We start from the raw sequence: 21,405 nt of genomic DNA, 5'->3' as shown, positions 1-21,405 counted from the left end.
TATTATTAGCTGTTTGCTTTCTGGCCTTGCAACAAGATATATATATATATAGATAGATAGATAGTTATAGATATAGATATAAATAGATACACACACACATATATATGTATATATATGTATATCTATCTCTCTCTATATATATTCTTAAAGTGGGGAACTAACATTGTTTAAGGGAAAACTTTCTAGATGTATACAAACTTTTAAACTTTTTCTCTTAAACTGCTGAGAATAAGGTATTAGGTGAAGAATTTTTTTTTCAGATCAGTTAAAGTCAATTTAGTCAAAGTCACAGTCCTAGTGAGTGAAAACTTTAGAAAAGTTAATTGAAGATATAGGTTTTGTAAATGACCTTCTAGCATACATTTCCACACCCTTACCCCATTCAAAGACTACCTTGTTCTCTAATAGGAATCCTGCCATGATCACAGCATCTATTAATCCTCGTAAATACCTCAAAGGAACTTTTACTGACTCCTAAACTTCTACATTTTTCACTCTTATTTTTCAGGATGTCAAACTTGGGACAATTTGACTCTGACTTTTACCAATCTAATTATAACATTGAAAATCAGGAGCAGAGTTATAGTGATTCTAATGCCTATGGAAATCTTTATGGATCTAGAAAGTAAGTACTTGGCATTGAGAAAATATGTTCTCATTTTAAGAAGTCATAATATTTTGACAGGGGGTTTCAGGTAGGGAGGTTCCCTTGAGGGAAGCAAAACCTCTCCCCTCTGTATCTCAGTAAAATGCCCAAGAAGAAATGTTAGGAAAGGGCAGAGAAATGAATTCAGTTTTCCATGAATGGCCTTGATCGCCTCAGGCCTATTCATAGGTGAAAGACTTGTCTCCTCTTTTCAAAACATCACTTAACAGGGAGCATGAATACAGGCCCTGGACAAACAGAAAACATTTTCCTTTTACCTGATACTTTCCAGGACACTGCTCAAGAAACCGATTTTATTCAACTTCATAAATATTTACTGAGTGTCTGCTTGTGTGTCAGAAATTAAGAAAGGCACTATAAACTCAAAGATAAAGATGAAATCCATAATCTTTTCCCTCACAAAATTAAAAAATTTATGTTGGAGAAGGGGACAATTAAATATACTATTATAATACAGTGTGGCAATTCCTAACTGAAATCAAGATAAATGTAATTCAGAATGTGTTAGTTATTTGAGTTGACAATTCAACTTGAGTTGAAAATAAGTTAAAAAATGATTAAGAATTTAGTATTTACCTTCTACTAGTGCCCCAAATAGGGCAGTTAGAATGAGAAGAATTTGGTTTAATCTGGCTCTGGCATTTGTTTTTTGTCACATTGGGAAAGACAACTTCCCCAACTGAGTGTGTTAAACTGAGAAATAAGGATGTTAATAATACCTACTTTGTGAGAATTGTCTGAAGAACAATTGTGAAAATGTGCAGGAAAGTGTGTGTTAAAGTAAAACCATTATAATATATATGTTATTTTTTCATATAACTATAGTTTGCAGAAGCAATGGACACCATTGCCAAGTCACTTAAACATGCATTTGGTTACACAGTTGCTTCTTTAGATGTTCTTTTACATTAGTGAACTGTGAGAAGGGACAGAGAAATTAAGGAATTTTTCCAAGGTCACACAGCTAGTAAAAAATGGGGTTAGGCTACTAGTCCAAGGTTGTTGGATTAGACTAAGGGGCATATAATTTATTGTAAAATCAAGACATTTCTGAGAGTAAAATGTGTGCTATTAATAACAATGTTGGTACAATAAGAATAAACTGGATCATCTTAGGCAAACTGGGATGTGTGGTTACTGTGCCATTCCAACAAGTTTAGGGCAAATAACCACATAAGAAATACTTCAAATTTATTAATTCTTGAAGTTTATTTTTCGAACACAGGTAAGTACCTTGAAAACAGAATAAATACAACAGGCAGTGGGGACTCTTCTGTTCCAACTACAGCCAAGACAATTTGGACATTGTTTTTATGGGCTGGTGACTCCTGCAGACACAGGCAGATAGGTGCCATTTTCACAAGCTGCATCCTAACTACTTGCGCTGAACCACTGCTCTAAAGCCATAGGGAAAGGAATTGGTAACCAATGTTTTTAAAACTGTAGAAATTAAATATCTGGAATTTTATCTCATTCATGCCCCTAGTCTATGTTGTCTAGCATTAGTCAAATTGCCATAAGAACTTCTTAAAATGTAAAGCAATCTATACCTCTATCTACCTATCTATCTGAATATTATCACCAGGAAAATTAAATGTGTTTAAAATATTTATAAGAAAAATGGGGGAAAAGGATAAAGCTGTCTAGAATTGGCTCAATCATTGCTGAATCCAACAACAGAAAAAGAACTTAATTTTATTTCATTTATGATTTACAGTTTGGAAGGTCGAGAAAAAACAGAAAAGTGTATGATGGCCCAGGGAGTAGTTTGAGCATGAAGGTATTACAGGATGGTAACTCAAAATATGTAATCCACATGAAAGCTATCTAATAGGATTTTTCAGCTCTGTGCTCCTGTTTTATTGAAAGGATCCAGTGGCCTGCTGTTTCTTTTCTCCCTTCTCTTCTCCAGATGGAATAAGCACCTGGGCGGCATCTGCAATCCACATTTTCAGACTAAACGAAACTGAAATGTCCAATAAGAGAGAGGCAAAGCTGTCTCCTTAAGCAGGGACTCAAACCACAGCCTTCTCCCCCCACCCCAGCCCACCCAATTTTCTTTCTCCATTTGATTGCACATATCAACGTTGACCAGAAATCAAGATGACAAGGAGATGGAAATTAATATAACCAAGTGAGGGCAAGTTATGATTATATTGCATCAGGTTGATGGCCTGGCCTACTTCAGATGCTTAGCATTTAAATCCAAGTCCTGATTTGGATGTGGTAACATTTGAATTCCAACCCACACTGCAAGTCTCAGGAATTAGAAAAGGGCATATTAGCTGTGGTACTTTTATGAGGTACATAAAACATGGAGTCAGGTCAGTGATTTACAAGTGTGCTTCAGATAACTCCGGAAACTTGATCTTTTATTCATACAGTGCATAGTTCAATTAAAATGTACCCCAAATCAGAATAAGATGCCCATCATACTGGCAAAAGACATAAGAATCCAGTAGCTAGTTATAATCAATTAGTCTCTCTCTCCCTGTCCCCTGCCCCATTCCCTCCTCCTCAGTATGAGAGCTCATTTTAAAACACTTGTTATGCTCAGTGAATGGCATGGTGATCTGAAAGCTGGTTGAATGTGCTTATTATGAATGAAGATATTTATATTTTTAAACAAGTTTTCTTTTAGGATGAACAAGATGGAGTTTTCTCATTAAAAAAAACAACTTAACTATCCAGTCATTCAGATAGGCATTATTTCCAATGACTGCAGCCAGTTTTCTAGGCTGTATTTTCCCACTGCAGTCTCCCAACGTTTGAAATGGGAAATCTATTCCAATTATTTAGAGTAAGAAATAGCTGTTTCTGCAGAAAGGTGACGACAACTGGAAAACTCCCTTTGAATGTTTCAGCAGGACTTTAACAGATAGATACTGAATCATCAGCTTTTCTGAATCTCTAGACCTGCTAGTCCTTTAGTGTTTCAAGCATAGTTAATGGCACTGTCAATGCCACATCATTATGTGTACCCACTGGCTGAGCCAGGATCTGGGAATGTCATACAAGCCCATTCCCCCAGGGATCAGACTGACAAAGGAAAGGAGCATCAATTGACCCTCATGATGGAAGTCCATATAGTTTTGGAGAAACAAAGCCTCTAATAAAATATGTACCTATTGATTATGTGATGCGACAGAAAACTGACTCTGTGCAACAAGCATAATTCTGAAACCACAGAAAGTATAACTGAGTCTTCTAACAGTGATCTTCTGTATTTACATTGGAAGGTGAATGTTAAGTCCTGTTGTCTCAGAAACAGTTAAATATTTTTCCCAAGCTGGAGGCCACGCAGTATCTTAACACAATATCATCTAAGTAAAGACAAGCCTCTTCAGGCTGGTTGGAACTGTATAACCCCATGTATAGGTGGTGAAAAGGGGAATATTGAAGAATTAGTGAGCATTCAGAGCGTTTGTATATGGACCAGGTGTGGCCATTGCTTCATGGCTTAGAGATGGAAAGCCAAGCCAGGCATGGTGTAGTGGAGATTCTCCTGGTAGGAAAACATAGGGTGGGTGGGATGTTGTCAGTCTGGGTGTTCCAGGGAAACCAAAATGGGAAAAGCTATAAAGATGATCAGCACAGAAGGAATACAAACTCTTGGCTTCCTATTAATGTTGTTTTCTCTGAGGAAGTGGCAGACTGGGAGACAACTATTTGCAAATAGAGAAGATGCTGTTCCAGAGTGTGAGGAAGGTGTCTAGAATGCTTCAGTGTCAGTCTCGGGAAAAGAAGAGCATACAGATACTTAGCTAATGCTTATTGATCACTTTTTGTGTGCCCCATGTTAACCTAAGTGCTTTATTTATTTCAGCTAATTTAATTCATCATAACCTTATGAGTTCTATTATTGTCTTCACATTACAGATGAGGAAACTGAGGCACAGAATGTGAAATGATTTGCCTAAGATTATAAAATTGGGATTTGAAGGCAGTCAGACTCCAGGAGTCCTGTTTGCTAAGCACTCTACTTGGTTCAGGATACATCCTACGATGGGACTAGCATTACAGGCAGAAATATAATACATAGAGTTGGACAGCAAAAGAAGGGAGATACGGACAAGAATGTTGCCAGTCGTTCTAAAGGAGGCTTTTGCACTCACTTCACAGTTGTTTGAAATGATTTTTACAGGAATAGGAGATGCCTGTTAACAAAGGTAATATTTAAATCCTAGCAGCCAGAGTCCAGTGTTTATTCTGGTCTAATTTAGTTGAAATTTGGAATAATGTGTTGAGTTAGAAATCATCAAAATTTCAGTATTTACGTTCTCAAAGAGATAATTAAGATGGTCTGCAATCAAGGAAATCAAGGACCACTTTTTATGTTCCTTTCCTTTCCCTTCCCTTCCCTTCCCTTTCCTTTCCTTTCCTTTCCTTTCCTTCCCTTCTCTTCCCTTCCCTTTCCTTTCCTTTCAGTAAAAGCAATTTGAAATGACCAAATAACCTCATAGATGAGGCCTTTTTTCTTCCTCCCTTTCTCTTCCTGCAATAAGTTATTTATTAAGATTGTTTTCCAACTTTCTCACACAAATGGTGAAATAAAGACCAAATAAAAGCACAATCAAGGAAATATTGTAATATGGTGTTTCAACAAAACTAAATTGCACATTTCAAAAGACGGACAGTGAAGCCAGCTATGGAAGACTTTTAAGTCAGGTTCTCAAATATAATTTGATTGTCAATAACTGTCTGGGAATAGCCAGAGCTAAAAAGTCTACTCCTTGATGGACAACAGTCAGTTTATGTGTTTATTTTTTTCCTATGAATTGACTACTATAAAAATTTTGATTTTTAAAAATTTTTATTGAAATATAGTTGATTTACAATGTTGTGTTAGTTTCAGGTGTACAGCAAAGTGATTCAGTTATGTATATATATATATATATATATATATATATATATATATATATATTCTTCTTTTGCATTCTCTTCCATTATAGGTTACTAAAAGATATTGAGCATAGTTCCCTGTGCTATACAGTAGGTTCTTGTTGATTATCTATTTTAAACATAGTTGTGTGTATATGTTAATTCCAAACTCTTAATTTATCCCTCCCCCTCTTTCCCCTTTAGTAACTATAAGTTTGTTTTCTATGTCTGTGGGTCTATTTCTGTTTTGTAAGTAAGTTCATTTGCATCTTTTTTTTTTTTTTTTTAGATTCTACATATAAGCAATAGCATATGATATTTGTCTTTCTCTGTCTGACTTCACTTAGTATGACTATGAGTTTTTACTTGCTGCCTCCACAGATTTATAAGGAATGTCCTGTTTTGTGATTGTCCCTAAAAATCAGTGAAAAAGCAGAATTGTGTAGGGATCAGGGTACTGCTCAGACAGACAGTTTCAGTTCACAGTCCAGCACCTGAATGTTATTGTGTGTTACCAAGCAAGTCATTCAGTCTCCATGAACCTGTATTTCTTTTTCTGTAAGATGGGATTAAAACTACAGTTTTTGCTTTGCAGAGTTTTAATTACGTGAGAAAATGTGAAGGAGAGTGTCCAGCACATTGTAAATTATCAATACATGTTGGTCAATATGGATCATTCTTCTAGAGAGTTTTCTCACAACTAGTTACTTTTTCTTTTTTTGATTAAATTTAAACGTCAAGCAAGTTAATTCTTTCATGGGTAAATAGTCATAAAAACTAGGAGAAATCATAAAAGGAAAATTGTAGTTTCCTTCCTTGATTTGTCGTAATAGCCCTTTCTTAGATGTGTAAATATCAGTATTTTCCTTTTTCTAGACAACAAACCAGTGAGCAGACTCAGCCTGCCTTCGTCCCACCAGAGATGCTCGTGTCATCAAGTTATGCGGGACAATTCTTTCAGCCAGCATCCAACCAGGATTATTATTCACCATCTTCTTACATTGACAGTTTTGATGAAGAGCCTCCTTTACTAGAAGATAAGTTAAGGAAGTGCTATTAATGCGTGTACAGCTCAAAGAACAATAGCAATAATCAGCTCTTAATGTGTGCTGTCAGCATGCCGCACACAGTGTTTTATGTGATTATTCCACATATAAACAAGAGTTTGCCAGACCAACATACTTAAACCTTTGGGAGTTTGTCTCCTGTATGTGTGGGGACAATTTGAAGTAGATACGAGCTATTGCTGTGCTAGTCTTGCAGTTTTTAAATGTTTCTTCACTGTTTCTTGCATGTGGACTCCCTGACCATATCTAGACAACAGTGAAGACATCTTTTGGCAGAGTGATTATATCAAAGTAACCACCAGCATATCTTACTATTTTCTGCTATGTTTGCCTGGGAGAAATGTGGGTAGTTTCTCAGTATTTTTTTTTGTTGTCATGGAGAAAAGACAGGTTTTTTTCCCTTCCTGGCTCATGTGAGCCCGCACATCTCAGATAGATATGACTAAGTGGGAAGGAATATGATTCCAGTAAATAGCACTGTTGGTGGCAAGGAAACCTGAGGACCCTTGCAGTTAAAGGTGGCCTCCAAAGATTTCAGGCATCTTCCATCCATTGCTTTTTTTTTAATCCAGCCAATTTATATCTGCCGCTTTTGTTGTTAAGGAATGTCAACATGATGCTAGAAAACTAAAGTTCAAGGAGATTTAAATTTGGAAGCCAAGGAGAAATATTCACAGGCTAACTGCTCTAACTCTTTTGTATGTAGTCCAGTGAAAAGGGATAGGCTAAAATTCCCAATATTTTACATCAAAAGATCATTGTTTGCTTCTTATGAACACAGCCAGCCACCTGATATTAAAACATTCTTCTCTCTTTGCCTTCAAAATTAAGAAAAGAGGAAAGATTTAAACAGTTCAGAAAAGCACAGAGATTTATATAATCGATTTGTTGGCTCTTTAGAAGCTAGTTAAGTTTTTGGATCAATTACGCTTAACCAATTCATTCTAATTTGCCTCTGCCTCTGATATCTAACACCTGAAAGTTATAAGCTATTCTCATCAAGAATTTTCCTTGACTCTACCAAAATCTCTATGTAAAAAAACCTATCAATTGACTAATTATAAAAGTAATCTATATTCAAAATAGAAATTTGGAAGATATAGAAACATATGAATAAAAATATTTTAAAAATCACCAAAAATTTTGTCTCTGAGACATGATATCATTAATAATTTGATGTAATTTCTTCCATTCTTTATTCTGTTTTTCTATGAATATATATACACTAAAAAATGAAATACTATATTTCTTTGACTATGAATATATTGGTAAATACTTAAAAATAAAAGTTGGATCATACTATGAGTATAAAGTTTTGCATTTTTTAAAGTTACTTTATATCATGAGCATTTCTATACATGCATTCTTTAAAGTCATTAAATGTTATTTGAAAATATGACATGTAATGGCTTCATAATATTTTACTATATACAAGTACTATAATTTAAATCTACCATAGAGGTCATTCTTTATAATCCATAATGCTTTGGGGGTTTCCCTGGTGGTGCAGTGATTGAGAGTCCGCCTGCCGATGCAGGGGTCATGGGTTCGTGCCACGGTCCGGGAAGATCCCACACGCCGTGGAGCGGCTGGGCCCGTGAGCCATGGCTGCTGAGCCTGCGCGTTCAGAGCCTGTGCTCCGCAATGGGAGAGGCCACAACAGTGAGAAGCCCGCGTACTGCAAATAATAATAATAATAATAATAATAATAATAATAATAATAATAATAATGCTTTGGTGAATATCATAGTAAAAACTTTGACCTGTACAGAATCTGTCCTTAGGATGGAACTATAACATTGGGATTATTGGGTCAAAAGTCATTTATACTGTCAGGCTCATCTAGAAAAATAATGAGCCAACAGACCTCCATAGTAGAATATGAAATGTCTTTGTTAATTTGATAGGCAAAAAGGCAAAAAATAATACTTTTTATTTCTTGGTTACTAGAAAAGTTAGACATTTTTTCCATATGTTTATTGACTGTTTTATATGTTTTTTCGTATGTTTATTGTTTCACATGTTTTTACTTCTTTCTGTTTTTCAAGTTCTTTGCCAGATTTCCTATTGGAATCTTAAGATTTTTCCTTTCCTTTTTCATTTATAGAGATATTTATATGGTAAAGATATTAATTATTGTCTGCAATATGTATTTCAAGCTTTTTTTTCCTAGGTTGTGTTTGCCATCTAATTTGTTTATGGGATATTAGGGCATATAGTCATTTTATTAATCATGTTTATGTTTTTAACTCCACAATATTTTTCTTGGTAACTTTTCTTTCCAATTGCTCTTTTGTTTAGAATATATTTCTCCAGCTCTAGATACTGCTTATATCCTCTTGTAGATTCTTAAATTTTTAAATTATCTTTTTGTTTTTCACTTAAATTTTTGATTCATTGAAAATTGTTTTAGGTCAGTACATGAAGTAGAATTTAACTTTGTTTTTTTTCTTTAATGATTAATCAATTTTTCCTGTAACATTTACTGAAAATAATCTTTTCTACTTGTCTCAGATGCCTCCATTCTGATATTCTAAACTCAAATACATTCTCCCATGATGTCTTCTTAAATTTCAAATAGGAAATATACTAGATTTCCCCTCCTACTACATCTCAGAGAAATTCCTAGATTGTTTTGTTTTCTCTTTGTGATTATCCCCACCAAATATATAGTATATTAGAAGAGAGAGTGTGTGATATAATTTTGCATTTTGAGTCTATGAAATTTCTAGACTCTGATCCAATATGTTCTTCAGGCTGGGTGACTTTGTGAAAGCCTCAACCTGCATCTGTCTAAAAGATATAAAAAGACCATAGGCAGGATTTCTAGGATAAGATGATAAAAGACATTTGCTAGTTTTTATTGAGCATACACCAAAACAACCTATAAAATTATGAAGTTATAATAATTAACATCCCTTGCACAAAAACATGCTATTTGAAAGTGCACTCATTTATTTCTTAAATACTTTGTTGTCTAAAAGACTTGTTTCGTTTTATGTAAGAATAATAACCTTTGCTATCTGATCATGTATAATCAATGTTAACAAATGCATCTTGAAGAATAATAGTCAATTCAAATCTGCCAGACTAGAAAAATTACTGTGATATTTGGTATTTACATTTGTAGCATAGCCTGATGTTTATATTTGAAAGGCCAATGCCACAATTTGCATAGTAAACAAAGATATTAATTCATTTTTATAACATATATATTGTATACTTTACTACCACTAGATGACAGCAAACAATAAATTTTGCATTCACATTTCACAGCAGTTTCATCTTTTTTTATCTTGTAAAATAAGTTTTTATATTAGAGTATCTACAATTGATAAATAGGTATCTCATTTGCTTACCTTATAATAAATTAGAAAACAAAATATTCTGGAGATGTATTTTGGTAAAAAACACATAAAATATTTTTTCTTATGAAAATATTTAGTAGGTCTTATGTTCATTCGTTGTTTCATGACTCCATGTTGAAACGTGCAAAAGTTAATTATGCCATCAAATAAATGGCTGATATCAGTAATAATGTCTCATAAAGCATTTTCATCTGGGTTTCTTCAGGAATAATGATTATGCTGTTTGAGGAGAAAGGTATTTTGAATTAAAGGCCGCTTTATTGTGGTAAATACTGAAAACATATTGTTAACGTAAATATATAAATTGAAAATAAAGTTTGAAGACAACATAAGCCTCAGGTGAAATTAATTTAAACTATAGCATTTCTCAATTTTTAAAATCTTCTGCTATTTTAAAAATCACATTGGACATTCTAACCTATTTTAAGTTGGTGAACTACTCATATTCTCCAAAGTGTATGTTCATTAAGAAATATATAAATACACTGTGAAAATAAAAAGGGAAGTTGAAATGCAAATGATTTGTTCAGTATTAATTTAATTCAAATTAAATTCAAATTTTTTTCTTTTCAAGCTTGGGTTGGCTAGCAATCGTCAACCTGGATGTGAAAAGAGTGAAAGATATACTTTCTATCCTAGTTCGGGCAATGTCTGGCTGACCTTCTAAAAATGTCTAGGCCCCTGTTAGAGCAAGGTCCCTCTATGTCATGGCGATCATTGAAAGTTCATCTGGTATTCTGTGTGTAGAATGTCAGCTTTGCAAGGTGTTTAGGTGGTATACACAACTATAAAAGAAGTTGAATTATACCTTGTCTCTGATCAAAGAGGGTTACTAAATCCTGGGAAGGGAAGTTGAATGGCAGGTACCAATGATTTAGGGAGACAATCCTTCACATAGGAGAACTGGGATCACTTCAAAAAATACAAACCTTATGAGATTAGATGCACATTGACTCGACCACAGCTATATGATTAAAAGCATGGGTTCTTTTTTTTCTTTTGTACCCTCCTGTTTTGTACCCTATCCCTAGCCCCTGGCAACCACTTTTCTACTCTGACTCTATGAGTTGGACTTAAAATTTTTTATACTCCACATACAAGTTATACCATGCAGTATTTGACTTTCTCTGTCTGGTTTATTTCACTTAGAAAAATGCTCTCAAGGGCCATTCATGTTGTCACAAATGACAGGATTTCCTTGTTTTTTATGACTGAATAGTATTCCAATGTATATATATATATAGCACAACTTTTTTACACATTCATCCATCAGTGGACACTTCGGTGGTTTCCATGTCTTGGCAGTTGCTGCTTTCAACACAGAGGTGCAGATATCTCTTTGATATCCTGCTTTTGTTTCCTTCAGATATATTCCCAGAAGTGACATGGCTGGATCATACAGTAGTTCTATTTTTTTTTTTTTTTTTTTTTTTTTGCGGTACACGGGCCTCTCACTGTTGTGGTCTCTCCCGTTGCGGAGCACAGGCTCTGGACGCGCAGGCTCAGCGGCCATGGCTCACAGGCGAGCCGCTCCATGGCATGTGGGATCTTACCGGACCGGGGCACGAACCCGTGTCCCCTGCATCAGCAGGCAGACTCTCAACCACTGTGCCACAAGGGAAGCCCAGTAGTTCTATTTTTAAAAAAAAATTTGAGGAACCCCCATACTGTTTTCCATACTGGCTGCACCAATAAACATTCCCACGAAGAATGCACAAATGTTCCCTTTTCTCCACATCCTTGCCAACACATATTTATTGTCTTTTTGATGTTAGCCATTCTAACAGGTGTGAGATGATATTGTGGTTTTGATTTGCATTTCCCTGATGATTAATGGTGTTAAGCACATTTTCATGTACCTGTTGGCCATTTGTATGTCTTCTTTGGAAAATTTCTGTTCAGTTCTTCTGTCCATTTTTTAATTGGACTATTTTATTTATTTAGTTTTCTATTACTGGCTCTGTGACTTTGGAAAAGCTTATCACTCCAAACCTCAGCCATCTGATGCACAAAGTAGGAATAAAATAACAGTACCAGCCTCAATGCATGTCAGTAAGACCAACCTATGTAAATCTTGTAGGGCTTATAGCAAAATTCAGTAAAAATATTCAGTTAAAAAGAATTCCACTCTTTTTTAGCTCAAATGTATGTACTTTATAGTAGTTTAGCTCCAGTTTTTCCTAACCTCCACCTCACCCATATTCAAATTTAAAATGAGAGAAGGAGGGTAACAAGCTTGATTACTGGTTCCTAAGTAGTGACGTTATATTTTCCTTTGTGAATGTCCTTTTTTTTCTATTCCAGATGCATCTTAAAGTTTATCTTTATAGGAGTGGTGAGAAAAGTAACTGATGTGATGTTGGCATTTATTTCTGTATTCAGTGGATGTCAAATGGCTGGGTTTTTTGTTTTTGTTTTTGTTTTTTTTTAATGAAAAAGATATAAGAGGAGGAGAATCTAGCAGCGGGGTCTGTAAAGGGGCAGTCAGAACTCTTTTAAAAACAAGACATTGGAGAAATAATTAGAAATTACTAATTGAATTTAGACTCATGGACACTGAGCCCCACTGCTTTTGGATATTTTATTCTACCATCACCACTCATAAAAGGGAAAGGTTAATTGTCTCAAGAATTTAATCTCTGAATACACAGACTCAACAACACAGAACACTGACCTTATTAAAATATGTATGCATGCCATGATTGCTTTTACTTGCTGAATGAGCCATTGCCTTTTCTCCTCTGTGGAGTTTCAGGCAGTTAGCATGGTATTGCTCTTCTCATCAGGCAGAATATAAGTAAAATCCCAGATCTAGGCTAAGTGTCTTTAGATTAGATAACACTGCTAGTTGAAAATTATGCATGTTTGGTAGGACAAGTTTCAGAAGTGTTAGCAATAGAAAATGTAGGATAAAGAAATATCTCAATGGGCATTAAGATGGGACTTTTGGTTTGTTAGCTACCATTATATTTTGTTTTTACTGTATAATGTCAATTTCCTCATTTTTGGCTGCATTTTAAGCTTATATTTGCTGCAGAAGGCAGGGAAATTTTTCCTTGATAGAATTATTTCTCTAAAATATATCTTTCAGCTCACTGTGTGGGAATAAAAAGTCTTTTTTTTTGTTTTAAGGTTGCTATATATTACATAGAACTTTAAACTATGAAGGTATAACAATCAGATTAAAGTGCTAAGTAAATTAATAATATTTAACTTTAATTAAAGAATATTACTCATGTTTATTTTTCTATATTTATATTATCTCCTCCCCCTTCTTCTTTTTAGAACTTGGAATTAATTTTGATCACATACGGCAAAAAACCTTGACAGTGTTAAACCCACTGAAGCCAGCAGATGGCAGCATTATGAATGAAACAGACCTCACTGGGCCCATCCTGTTCTGTGGGGTCCTAGGAGCTTCCCTACTTCTGGTAATGGACAGCAGCAAGCATTACATATTCCTTTTTTTTTTTTTCCTTTTTTTTAGCTAACATTGGTTTATATAAGTTTCATGTTTACAGCATTATATTTCTACTTCTGCATACACCACAGCCAAGTACCAGATTTTAATGCATGTCTTTTCAAATGTCATTTTTGAAGAGGTCTTTGTAAATATGGAAGAAAGTATATCACTTTATGAAGTGAAAATTGTTTGATTCATAACTACATTTTTTTTTGGTGAGAGAGACATATTTAATGGAACCATAATGACAAAGAGAAACTGCCATCATGTATTACAACAGATAAAAAATGTAAATTTAAATAGAATTTCAAAAATCAAATCACCAAGACAGATTTTCAACAAAGCAGGAAATCATATAAATTATTTTCTTGTAATTAAGTCTTTTTTGTTGTTTAGAAAAGACTGTCAATCTGAAAAAGTTGGAGGAACACATGGATTTGGGAAACAGAGGGTTGAAATTTTATTTTTTGTTTTCTGTGAGATTTCTGTTGTGACACTGGACAAATCCCCTCTATTTACTCATTATTTTCATTGCTGGGGTGTATCTATCTCTAGACTATTTCAAATATTCTGTTAGGTATGAGATGAGTCTCCTTTTTTCTGGTTAGGCTATTATGAATAAATTGACTTGCAACGATAAGCAGTGATTTGTTTATTCAACCTGTATATTTCCCCTATCATTTTAGTTTTCTGTTTTTTATGAAGGCAATTTTCCCCCTGACATCTCCATTTGTCTTGTGTATGGGCCTCTTTCATTCTTTAAATCTGGGAGTAATGATATTCAGAGTCATTTCCACCTAAGTTAAGTTTAGAAGGTATTCTAGCTTATAGTTTAGAAAAATGATTTCTCCACCCAAAAAAGGGAAGAAAAAGAAGAAATGAGAAAGGTCTATGATTTTGTATTAAGGAGGTAATGACAATACATTAAAAACAGAGGATGAACAAGATGGTCAAGCCAGTCTGACAAGTATAGTTTCGTTAGGGCACAAAGAGATAAAATTGGCAAGAGAGGTAATACAGGAAATTAAAGATTCTAAGAAAAGTCCTTAAAATAACTACTCATTTCACTTTCCTTTCTTACAGCTATCCACTTCCCTAATGCAGCTATACTTCTCAAAAGTAGCTGTAAAATGTATTTGCAACTAAATGAGTCTTCACTTTTCAATATTAATTACATAATACTAATCGAAATTCTGATAGAAATCTAATTTCTGCAGTAGTGTGGTCAATAATCACATCATATTTATCCAATACAATAGTACTTAGTTATAGCATCTTATTTCTTCCTTTGAACTACAGCAAATGCAAATACTCAAATAATCTAACACTATATCAACCAGAGTTTTAATTTAGTCTCTAACGTCCCTTCTGTCTTTGTCATAGTAATTTGATAATCTTAGATTAAGCTGCTAAGTAAGACCATGTCAATTAATCAAATTGTCAGAAACAATCAATTTAATATATTAACTCATCTTGCTTTTTCAGTTAATTTGTAATATAACAGCTGTTTGCTTTTCTGTAGAAAATATTACTATTACCACCTCTTAAAGGAAAGCATTTATCCCATTAAGATCTTTTATGGGTATATAATGTTAGTTGGAATTATTTAAATATCCTCTCTCTTGTTTTAAGTGCAAAGTAATACAGGCAAAGAACTCAACTGAAAGTGGAAAAATTGGATCTGCCCCTAAATTTGCCTCCAGGTGTGATCCTGAACCTTTTTTTTTTTTTTTTTCTTATTTCTTGGCCTTCATTTTTTTCATTTTGAAGATCAAAAAAGAGGTTTGTATAAGTGGCTCTTAAGGTTCATTTCAGTTGTGAAATTTTAGGGAATGTGTAAAAGTGCATATTTTCTCAAACTTTTTAGGCAAATATTTTCACTTCAACTTTACAATTAGATGTAGGTTACTTCAGAATTGATTCTGATACATGTAGAACAATAAGGACCGAAAAACTCCACTGGATATTAATAAAGCCAAATTTAACTCAGAGTCCATTTGAGGCTGTTAACCCTGCCCTGGATATCTAAAATTAAAATGTAAAAGATGATTTTATGGGCTGGTATATTCATTGTACTAGAGAAAGCAAAACTAAATCCAGAAACAATATTCAAATCTGTTCATTATCTCTGGAGGTGTAAGATTCATAGTCACATACTCATCATTTTTATGATTTATAATTATATAAGGCACAACACCTTTTAGTGGACTTTCTTCATGTTGAAGGAAGCAAACTAAAAGGAACTGCTTCAAACACTCAACACAAATTTAATTTTACTTATTCTTCCTCTGAAAATTATTTTCACCCCCCAAACCATGAACACAAGCGATTTAAAGCTATGGCTCCATTTAATTTTTCTAGTAGAGCTAAGAGTGTGATCTGGAAAAGGAACATGCACAGCCAATATAAAAGCATAATCAGAAGAATAAGAAGTATTTCGAGCAAAGAAGTAGTAATAAGGGTGGTACAAGGCTGACCTAAAAATTTTTGAATTTAAAAAGAAATTGAACATTTATTTTTATTTTCAATTACAAGTCCTTGTTAGAATTTGAAACAACTTAAAAAATGGGACTGGCCCTGCCAGATGGAATTGTACCTCAAATTAGATAAACTAACAAGAGTAAGAGATAAGGAGAGAGGTCAGTAACTGATATGGAAAAGGACAATTTTACTACCAAATTAGTTTTATCCACCCTCTATTTACCCCACGCACAAAACTGGTTAGGGTCATGGTCCAGCTATGTGTCCTTTGGGTACAGGGAAGTTGTGTTTCACCATTACAACTATTCCTACCTCAGAATTATCCCACCTAATTAAAATATTAAGTAGAATGTTTCTCTAATACATGAAAGTGATTTGAAATTGTCACTATTTTCCAAGTGGAACAAACTCAACCAATAGAGCAGTACATAACTGATGTGTTTCTTTTAGCATGCCCATTAGCATTATTGGCATTATTTCACAAAATAGCCAGGAAGACTTATTATGGCTAACGCAGCAGAGAATTCTGCAGCATAGCCCAGGAACATTTTGTGAAAGACCTTAGTAGTGATCAACTTCCCCAACTGCAGAGGAAGAAAACTTCAAAATCGCCAGACAATTTTAAACATTAAAATGGTCATGATATTCTCCATTAATTAATTACAAAATAAATATCTCTTTATTCTGTAAGACATAAGGACAGCTATGGAGCAGAAAAAAGGACAGCTAAAAAACTCTCTCTCTGAATCAACTTACCAGATCCTTAGTTGTTTTCAAATAATTCCCATGAAAACCGGAGTCAGCCTCCTCAATTTTTATCTAGAATTTCTAACTAGATTAATGTATATATATAAAAATGACATGCATTCTTTACTGGAGCTTTGGCATCCTCGGATAGCAAACATTAAAATATCCTCTGTTGAATCAGTAGTAGATTGTGACTTTCCCTGGATGAGTTTAACGGTGCTGGTTCAGGAGCAAGTCTCTAGTGCTCTGTGGGTGATGGCTATTTTGATGAATACTCAGGTCAGTGGTCTATCCTGAACACTACTGACTTCCTTTAACAATACCTCTTTTGTGATTTGCTATCAGTTGGTTTATATAAATCAGTTTTTCATAAAATCTGTTCAGTTAAGCTGGTAATAGGCATTATGAAAACAAAGGATTCTGGGGTCGGATAAGTTTGGGGTATACTGGCTTAAATAAGGTTAAATAAGTCCCCTTGTTTATGACTTGTTAGAGCTCCTGCAGGTGTTAAAGACCTAAATTTTAGAGCTGGACTGCCTGGATTCAAAGCTGAGCTCCACCGCTTACCATTATTTTACTTTGGGCAAGTTCCTTAAACTCTCTGCACCTCAGTTTCCTCATGTGTATAATGAAATGGGTACAACCATGGTACCAACTAATTATGTTGTGTGGATTAAATAAATTAATATATGTGAAATCTTTAGAATAGGACCGAACATAGTAAATCTGACAGATGTTTGCTAATATTACTAATATGTTTTGCAAATCTCCAAGACTAAATTGGAATGTTTTCATTAACTTATTCATTCATTTAATTGTTCAGCAAATATGGGGAGAAAAATATATCCTTACCTATGCCTAGTATCCCAGTAGGCAATCTATGATAAAAAATATAAATCTGGAAATATAAGCACGCTTGTGCCATCTCATGTATAGTTCAAGGAGGGGTGGTGGTGTTGTTTGTTTTCGTGACCTGAATCCATATTACAGGCAGTATGTTTTCCAGAACTCCCAGTCTCGAGACTTATACTACAAAGACATGAACAGCATTGAGCTGATTGATTCGAAAATACTCTCTGCTTTGTTGACAATCTGATTTCTTCTTGATGTATGTTCTATGTTCAAACCGTTTTCTTCCCGTTGTTTCAGGCAGGAAAAGTCCAGTTTGGTTACGTGTATGGCACGAGTGTCATTGGCTGCTTAGGGATTCACGCCTTACTAAACTTGATGAGCTCTTCAGGAGTGTCCTATGGCTGTGTGGCGAGTGTTCTGGGTTACTGCCTGATCCCCATGGTCATCCTGTCCAGCTGTGCCATCTTCTTTTCACTGCAGTAAGTGTCTCTGTGTACTAATTTACCCCACATGCATGATCATTGCTAGGGTTTGCCACACCAGTACAACAGTTAGCCTCTTTCTGATCATTTTAGTAGTGGGATTGGGGAAACCGGCTATTAAAAGCTACATACAGGGGCTTCCCTGGTGGCGCAGTGGTTGAGAATCTGCCTGCCAATGGTGGGGACACGCGTTCGAGCCCTGGTGTGGGAAGATCCCACATGCCACGGAGCAACTGGGCCCGTGAGCCACAACTACTGAGCCTGCGCATCTGGAGCCTGGGCTCCGCAGCAAGAGAGGCCGCGATAGTGAGAGGCCCCCGCACCGCGATGAAGAGTAGACCCCTCTTGCCACAACTAGAGAAAGCCCTCGCACAGAAACGAAGACCCAACACAGCCAAAAATAAAATAAATAAATAAATAAATTAATTAATTTAAAAAGCTACATACAGATTCAGGAAATTAGGTCGGTTTTGGCTCAGGTGCTGTTCCTATTTCGATGATTTAAAAAATAAATTAAACCAAGTTATCTTTAAAATTGGCACTTTGTAAGTTGTCACATTCTTCAATATGAACTATCATCATGGGTAATATAACCAACAACAGAGAATTCACTTGTTTGAATTAAGAAGAGTAAGTGTCTGGTGCACACTGACAAATTGCTTCAGCTCCCAAGCACTCTGCCTTCTAGGAGGGAAGCAAGTGTTCTTTCTCAGCTGGACACCTTGCAGTACAGAATTCCCAGGAACCCTAATGAGGATATTACTGCTAGAGAACTTTATAGCATATATGCTCAGTCAATTTTTTTTTTCTTTTTTACTTCCTGGGCAGATAGTACTTGCAATTCAAAAATATTAATGAGGATTCAGTAGATATGCTTCTGTCGGGCACTTTCCCAGGGCAGTGCATATCACTACCACTTTGGCTGGGAAGAGTAAGTAATTACATAGTCCTTTGTCACCTGCCATGCTGCAAATCCAATTAGAAATAAACATTTGCCATCAGTGCTCATTCTTCCACATCCAAAGGAGACACAATTCACATTTTTTTCTTGGATAATCCAAGTTTTAGGTTATCAACACTATACTGGATAGGATATTACATAGAGAATTTGCCAATGCCACATAAACATTTTAGAAAGACTTTAATATTTTTGTTTAGATATAATCTCAGATATTTTCTTCATAACGTTATTGAGAATGACATAGATGGAAATGCTTTTTTTGTTTTAATATGGTTTCATTTTGAAAGTAATAGTCGAGAATAACAGAGCAAACTCTTACTTTACCAGCGAGTGCTTAACACTTAAAAGAGAGGAATACAACAGAAAATGGAAACTTTGAATGTATAAGTACAATGTGAGTTAGAGGTGTATTTATTGAGTCTTGTCCATGGAAAAATTCCACTTTTTGTATATCATGTTCCTTAGCAAGCTGTTCTGTTTACTATGTTGTTTGGTACAGATGTTTGACAAGTTACTACAGAGTTCAGTTTTACAACTTCCATTTTGTCAGATGCTTTTGCCAAAGAATACTATAATGATCAACCATTTACAAATTCTAGGTTTTAGACATTATTTCTATCAAAGTTTAGCTTTGGGGTATCTTAAATGACTCCAGATTATGAGGGAAAGAAAATAAAACTACAACTCTTGAATTTTGAGAATCATCAGAGGTCTGGACATTTTTCATTAGATTTTCATTCTGAAATGTAAAGGATGAATTAGAAATCCTTTAAATTATATTAATGGCAAATAAGCTATCTGATCCCTAAGACCATTAAACTGAAATTGCCTTTTTGGGCATATTACTATAACATTCAAATTAATTATATATAATCTCATATTTTTGTTCACCAAAACCTGTAAATTGAATCACACTAAATTTTATTTCTAATAGATATTAACTAAACCTACAAATGTAATATTTACTAGAGTGTTTTAAAATATTTTTGGTTTGTTTGTAATCTAAGGCATAAGCTATACTGTACACTTTTTCACTTGTTTTTCTTTGGTTCAATTATTAAAAGTAGGTATTTCTGTCATTCTCACAAATAATAAACACAATTCTCAATTTCAGATTCAACCAGGATCAAGTGAGGCAGTATAGTTTGACAGTGGCTAGAACAATATGCTGGTACTTAGCAGCTCTTGACCTAATGACCATTTCACTTTGCAATTTTTTTAAGTCACTTCACTCCCATTTCTTCCTAAAGAACTGATTGTCTCCACAGTTACTTTTTGAAGATATCAGTTTGAACAAATCCATTTTGATATTATAAAAATCCACACCTGGGCTTCCCTGGTGGTGCAGTGGTTGAAAGCCTGCCTGCCGATGCAGGGGACACAGGTTCGTGCCCCGGTCCGGGAAGATCCCACATGCCGCGGAGCAGCTGGGCCCGTGAGCCATGGCCACTGGGCCTGCGCATCTGGAGCCCGTGCTCCGCAATGGGAGAGGCCACAACAGTGAGAGGCCCGCTTACCGCAAAAAAAAAAAAAAAAAAAAAAAATCCACACCTTTATTTGCCAAAGTGATCTTCAGCAATGAGGTAGGAGGCCACACACATCTGTGCCTTACTGCTGCATCTGTTCCCTCCCTGAGCTGTGTCAGGCTTTGCTGTCCCAGACAAAAACCCAGGACATGGACCTGGGAGCGCTGGGGAGTAGGAACCCCACTGGAATGCGAGTCCAGTCATTTTTCTGCTCATACTGGGGGTAAATTTAGGAAGAAATTGGGGAAAAGAAATCTGTAGCTGTAAAAGAAGTCTCTAAACATAGTTTATGTAAAAGAATTTCGGAAGTTGGGATTTGAACGTTGACTCATGAGAGTGACAGCAGGTCAATTCTTCTGTTTCCAATAATCTGAGTTTTTACCACTCTATAAAATATTTAGCTTCTAATGGTGAACTTGACTCAAAAATTTTCTAAATAGCTGAGGCCTTTGAGTTCCTATGGTTCCTCACCCTCCTTTTACAAATTGAGAAAGTGGTTATAAATATTGTACCAAGGACATTTCAGAGGCAGCTGTGATTCAATAACCTCTTTTTCTCCTGGTGTAAGATAACCATCTCTTTTGTCTTTGCTCTAGGGGCACCTTTGGAACTGTGTCGGCACTGGTCATCATTGGCTGGTGTAGTCTCTCAGCCTCCAAAATTTTCACTTCAGCCTTGGCCATGGAAGGGCAGCAGCTTCTCATTGCCTACCCTTGCGCCTTACTTTATGGACTTTTTGCCCTCCTAACAGTTTTCTGAAGATTATTTGAGATGGCATTACAGGATTCTATTTGTTTGTCTCTCAGGTTATCCTGGAAATGTATTGGCATTCACATTTGGTCATATGATTTCTGTTTTATCGCTGTTGGGAGAATAATAAGCAGAGAGACAAAACAGCACTTAAGGATGG

At 35.2% G+C, this 21,405-nt stretch overlaps 1 protein-coding gene across 1 annotated transcript; it reads left to right on the top strand.

The window, feature by feature from the left end:
- Positions 1 to 509: 509 nt before the first annotated feature.
- Positions 510 to 21,254, top strand: YIPF7 (Yip1 domain family member 7; the record flags this gene model as incomplete). Its single annotated transcript, XM_079718124.1, has 5 exons — positions 510 to 625; positions 6,425 to 6,585; positions 13,269 to 13,414; positions 17,824 to 18,005; positions 21,092 to 21,254. The coding sequence occupies 5 exons, from the start codon at positions 510 to 512 to the stop codon at positions 21,252 to 21,254; spliced, it is 768 nt and encodes a 255-aa protein (XP_079574250.1).
- Positions 21,255 to 21,405: the final 151 nt, after the last annotated feature.

Source organism: Hyperoodon ampullatus, assembly GCF_949752795.1.
Source record: "Hyperoodon ampullatus genome assembly, chromosome: 1".
Lineage (NCBI taxonomy): Eukaryota > Metazoa > Chordata > Mammalia > Artiodactyla > Ziphiidae > Hyperoodon > Hyperoodon ampullatus.
Note: the sequence above shows the minus strand (reverse complement) of the source record. Positions and strands in the feature narration are given on the sequence as shown.